Here is a 5918-nt window from a genome sequence, read left to right on the forward strand (position 1 = left end):
CAGGCTCACCCTGGATGCTGCGCCCTCTCTGAGGTGAACCATCTCCCTGACCTTGACCACGTATCTAATCCTTACCCTATCGAGTGGTTGAAACACTTGCTTTTTATATTTCATTATTTTATTTTAGGACCCACCTCCTGACATTGATACAGATCTGAATCCAAATCATTTGTGTCTTGAGGTCTACCCAGAGAATTACACATTGCATTGAAAATCTAAGGGAGGGCAGCCCCCGTGGCTCAGCGGTTTAGCCCTGCCTGCAGCCCGGGGTGTGATCCTGGAGACCTGGGATCGAGTCCCACGTTGGGTTCCCTGCATGAAGCCCCCTTCTCCCTCTGCCTCTCTCTCTCTCTCTCTCTCTCTCTCTCTCTCTGTGTCTGCCATGAATAAATAAATAAAATCTTAAAAGAAAATCTAATGGAACAATGCCACCCCTGTTTAAATGAAATTCTTTTGTTTTGCTGTTTATTTTTATTTAAATTCAATCAATTGACATATATTATTAGTTTCATAAGTAGAGGTCAGTGATCCATTAGTCTTATATAACACCCAGTGCTCATTACATCACGCACCCTCCTTCATGTCCATCACCCAGTTACCCCATCCCCCACCCCCAAAGGAAATTCTGACTACAGTTGACCCTTAAAACTACACAGGGGTTAGAGACACGGACCCCACCGTGCTGTTGAAAATTTGTATGTAACTTTTGGCTCCCCTAAAACTTAACTGCTAACAACTTACTGTTGACCAGAAGCCTTACCAATAACAAAAATCATTGATGAACACATATTGGGTGTGCTCTATATACTGTATCCTTACAATGGAGTAAGCTGGAGAAAACGTTATTGAGAAGATCATGAAGGTCACCTGGCTAGCTCAGTTGGTGGAGCATGTGACTCTTGGTCTTGGGGTCGTGAGTGCAAGCCCCATGTTGGGTGGAGGGAGTAGACTGTACTTAAAATTTTTAAAAAATCATGATGAAAATAGATTTACAGTACTGTAGTTATTTTAAAAATCCACATGTAAAAAAAAAACAAAAAACAAACAAACAAAATCCACATGTAAGTAGACCCATGCAATGCAAACTCGTGTTGTTTGAGAGTCAACTGTATATCCCTCTCTCTTTGAAACACTTTCAAGTTATTTTATTGCTGTTTGATTCCCACTTCCCAGGTTCCTATCGAGGCCAAGTTTTGGCCTTTTCAGATACGTATTAGTCATTTGCATTTCCCCAGACCCAATAAGGATCTCTGTTTACTTACTGAAGCCCCTGACCAAGTTGTCTTTGGGACAGCAGAGGATGAAGGAAGATGGGCATTTAAGCCCGTCACAGGAGAGGTGGAAGTGCATTAGGGGAGGGAGGAAGGGAGAGAGGGAAGGAAGGGGGAGGTTCCCAGGCCCAGTTGCCAGCCTTCCTCCCTGGTTTTCTTCTGCATTCTTCCAGCTTTTCTCATCAACCCACTTGGAGAGCCTCAGTTGAACAGCCAAGGTACCTCCATCCTGGCCCCCAGAAAACATCTTAGACAATGCTCCCCAGAAAATGATGACTCTGCCAGTGATGTCTCTTTGCTCCAGCCACTAACTGGAGTAGCCCCTGACATTCACCCCAGTTCTGACATCTCTCCCTGAGCCCCACCACACCTGCACACTGATCCCATTCCTACACTTCACTCCATACCTAGTCCCAACCCCATTGAACTTCCCTGAATATCATTAACCCCAGCCCCAGCTTCTCCTTATTCTGCATCTCCTCCTGTACCTGACACGCATCCTTTTCTTACCTTCCACCTTGTTCCAAGCTGCCACCCATCTCTGGCTCCCTGACGCATCACCTCTAACTCCAACCTCATCCCTGATTCCAGTCTCAACCTTGATCTAAACCTCATCTCTGAACTTCTCTCCATCCCCAACCTCAAGCCAGATGAAGCATTTCCTTTGTATTTTCTTCTAAGAGTTTTATAGATTCAGCTTATTATTAGGTCTTTGACCCATTTTGAGTTAACTGTTGTAGACAGTGTAAGGAAAGGGACCAAGTTCGTTCCTGTGTGTGTGGATAGCTACTTTGCCCAACACCATTTGTTGAACGACTATCCTCTCCCCATTGAATACTCTTGGTGCCCCTTGTTGAAAATCATTTGACCATTTATGCTTAGGTTTCCTTCTGGGCTCTTTGTCCTCACCCGCTCCATCTGCCTCAGTGTGTTGAGCACACTTTTTACTTCTCTGTCACATCGTATCCTACAACCATATTCAAAGGCAAGAATGAACCAAGGATGTGTGTGTGTGTGTGTGTGTGTGTGTGTGTGTGTGTGTGTGTATGTGTTTCTTTTTTCAATCAGGAGTACTTCCCAGGAGTCCCTGGCCCCAGTAGACTTCCTCTTAAGCAATGGTGTGCTGAAGCCAGTTTGTACCTGCTTGTGAAAGCAGCTCATTACATTTCCTAGATTTTTGTGAGCTGGTTGCCAAACACTTGAAAACCCTTGAAATCACTGTGGTGGGGGCATGTACACCAGGCCACCTGGCAAATGCCACAAACCAAGATTTCTTTCCCCCGGGAGAGTTGTTTCCCAGCACACCATTGTCCTAAAAGTTCAGCAGTCAGAAGTGAATGACAAGGCCACTCCTAGCTTAAGGGAGTCTTTAGAAGTGAGTACCTGTCCTTTTCAGCCTCTCTCAAGGGAGGAGGGCTTTGCTGGCAAGCAAGAAGCTTTTCAGCCTCTCTCAAGGGAGAGTTGGGTCAGCAACTAATGCCGCTTGCTACTAAAGGCTCCCAATAGTAGGAACTTTCTGGTGTCACGTAAAAGGATGTCTTTTAAACATCTTTAGCTGCCTCAGAGAACAGAGTGCTGTGGGCTCAGTGAGCTCTAGCAGCTGACACTGTAGCTATAGTAAGGGGTGGGGCCCCAGGGCAGGCTCCCTAAACCATACAATGGGCCTGAAAAGGACGTGGCCCCAGCAACTCCCTGGAACCACAGCTGGGAGCTGCCTTGACACAGAGACTGTGAACAGCCAGTGGACATGAGGTTTGGCACGGAATGCTGATGGCGAGGGAGAGCCCTGAGGGACTGCAACCGGGGCAGGGGGTGCTTAGAAAGTAGTAGAAGTGTTCGCTGAAGAAGAGCCCACAAAGGAAGGCCTGCTGTCCTTGGGCAGGTACTCCTTGCTGATGAGCCCATGGAAGGCCATGATCTTGAGGAGTCCATGGCGAAACTTCTGGCCAATGAAGGCATAGATGAGGGGATTAAGGCAGCTGTGGAAGAAGCCCAGAATCTCGGTGGCATCCAGGGCGCGGCCAATGTCACTGCGGCGCTGACAGGTCTCCTCGATGGCATGGAACCTCATGAGGGTGTCTGCGACCAGGACCAGGTTGTAGGGCAGCCAGCAGAGCAGGAAGACGAGCACGACAGCAAAGATAACCCGCATGGCCCGGTGCTTCTGTCCCATGTGGGTCTTAAACAGGGTGTGCAGGGTGAGCCCATAGCAGAACAGCATGATCATCAGGGGCACAATGAAGCCAAAGGTCTGGGGCAGGACCCGCATCACTATCCGCAATTTTGTTGTATTGGCACCCATGTCCTCGTAGCAGACTGGGCTGGAGTAGGGGGGATTGATGGCCCTGCGGAAGACGAAGATGGGCAGGGACAGGAGGAGGGACAGGGCCCAGATGCCTAAGCATATGAACTTGACCCAGTGCCTCTTCTGGGTCAGCCTGCGGGTGGCATGGACAATGGCCAGGTAGCGGTCCATGCTGATGCAGGCCAGTAGGAGAATACCACTGTAGAAGTTGACTTCCTTCAGGAGCGAGACGATCTTGCACAGGGGTGTGCCAAAGATCCAGCCCTTTACCTTGGAGACAGCCCACATAGGCAAGGTCAGGGCGAAGAGCAGGTCAGCTATGGCCAGGTTCAGCAGGTAGACGTCGGTGACAGAGTGGCCGATCTGACTGTATAAGACAACCAGTATGACTAGGGAGTTTCCCAGCAGGCTCAGCACAAAGACCAAGGCATAGATGACGACCACGGCATACTTGTTGAGTGTCTCAGTGTCTATCTTACAGGGACTATATATTTCTGTGGGTGGTGTGCCAGTGAAGTCTCCAAATTCATCCTCACCCGACTCCCACCAATCCGTAATGTTCCACATATTTATCATAAAGACAGTCATGGTTCAATCTAGTTGAAAGATTCAAAGGAAAGAAGTGTGATTTAGTAACTCAGATTAAAGTCACTCAATCAAGGATGTAAGAACAGTTACTGGGATATCTTCTGCTTTTCTGCTGGTTTGGCAACAGGAGATCCCTTCCTTCTCTTATCTATTTTGAGCTTCTTTAGAGGTCGAGTTCATAGCATCATCATTTGAGGGAATCTTTTATACCCTGTTATCACCCCCTAAACATCCACAGAGCCATCAGCAGTGTTCAAATATCTTTCTAAATCGTGAAACACTTTACTGGAGCAAAACCACACCAAAAGACCAACACGTAAAACCAACAAAAACTCATCTGCTGGGAAGAAGGAGGTCCTGCTATTTCTACCCAAACAGCTGTTAAGGTGACTCCCCCAAAACTCCCAGGCTCTCCAGAAAACAATATGAAGATCTTTGGGAAGTTACCAAGACTGGAAATAAGGATATCTGGTATCAGTCCTCGCTCTATCCTTATTTATCAATAATAACCTGCATGACTTTCAGTGGGTTGTTTTACCTTTATAGATTTCTGTTTTCTCATCTGCAAGTGGAGGGAGGCAGCATATATAACCCCTTAGCTGCTCTCAGGCCTGAGGTTCTATCATTCTGATTCACACATTAGTATGTTTTCTCTGTCTGCAGATACTGAATTTTTATAGAAGACTGCATTTGAGGACAAAGCAATAAACAGCAGATTGGGGAAACGTAAGCCTCTTCCCCACAAAAATGGAGAGGTGTGAAAGGAGGAGGTGACAAGACTGTGTCCCCCCTTGTTACCAACTACAGCCATGTATGAGATCAGAATTGAATAAGTGGTCACAAGGGAGGAGGCAGGAAGCCAAGTGAGCAGAAATCTTCAGGTCCCAGAGAAATGGATGCATTTTCTAAAATATAGTCAAACCAAGTCTCCCTCCCCAAGGATAGTCCTGGCAACAGAAATGGCTTCCTACCTGAGGCACTGGCTAGGTGTGTCCAACTGTAAAAGCCTGGAGCTCAGAGACCAGAATGACTTAACAGTTCGAAGAACCTTGATGAATAAAGGGAAATAGGGAAGCCTTGTCACCACATGCCTCCTCTCTGAGCCCTGCCCACATCCATATTTGGATAATAGATGATATCAAGGGACCACAGGGGATCAGAGCCTCCCAGGACCCAGATGTCCAAGCAGAGGTATCAGACACGAAGGTGGAGTTAAGAGTTCTCTCTCTGAACTCTCCACATGGATGACTATTTTTGTTCTTTTCATTTTCTTGCATGTGTGTCCACTTGTTTATCCCTTAAATTCCCTAGTAGATCATCTTTGAAAGCTTCCAACTTCCTTGGACATAAATAAAGAGCAGAGGGTTTTTTCTTTTTACAGTAGAGACTTCAGAAGGAGTCCACTGTAGGCCGGCCTGGTAAGAGCACCCCCACACACACTTAGGAGGGATTGGGGGGAGTGATCTGGTGGGAAGGAGGTGGAGGGCTGTCCTTAAGCTGCGTTTGGACAACAAGCACACAGTTTTTACTTCTCTTGTAGGCTTCTTTGGGGTGGTCCCGGTTGGAGGGGAATGTCAAGAAGATGAGAGGGAGAACTATCCTCCCTCACCCCACACACCACACAACCACTATCAACAACTGGTTGATTAGAATGGCCTGAGGCTGGGGGCAGGGACCACTCCTACAGCCTGGCCAGACAAGAAGACCATCGGCGCTGGGGCAATCCATGAACAGAGGAGTTGGGGTTAAGCTCA

The 5918-nt window shown here is 47.4% G+C and overlaps 1 protein-coding gene across 1 annotated transcript; it reads right to left on the reverse strand.

Moving 5' to 3' along the window:
• Window positions 1-635: 635 nt before the first annotated feature.
• LOC121480689 (C-X-C chemokine receptor type 2-like) lies at window positions 636-5186 on the reverse strand. Its single transcript, XM_041737492.1, has 2 exons — window positions 5136-5186; window positions 636-4172 (listed from the first exon to the last, which is right to left on the reverse strand). The coding sequence occupies exon 2, from the start codon at window positions 4162-4164 to the stop codon at window positions 3088-3090; it is 1077 nt and encodes a 358-aa protein (XP_041593426.1). The 5' UTR covers window positions 4165-4172; window positions 5136-5186; the 3' UTR covers window positions 636-3087.
• Between the last annotated feature and the right edge of the window lie 732 nt (window positions 5187-5918).

Source organism: Vulpes lagopus, chromosome 22 (genome assembly GCF_018345385.1).
Source record: "Vulpes lagopus strain Blue_001 chromosome 22, ASM1834538v1, whole genome shotgun sequence".
In the NCBI taxonomy this organism is placed as follows: domain Eukaryota; kingdom Metazoa; phylum Chordata; class Mammalia; order Carnivora; family Canidae; genus Vulpes; species Vulpes lagopus.

Excerpts from the sequence above, each read along its gene's own strand:
- LOC121480689 (XM_041737492.1), bottom strand. The coding sequence starts at position 4,164 with ATGACTGTCTTTATGATAAATATGTGGAACATTACGGATTGGTGGGAG.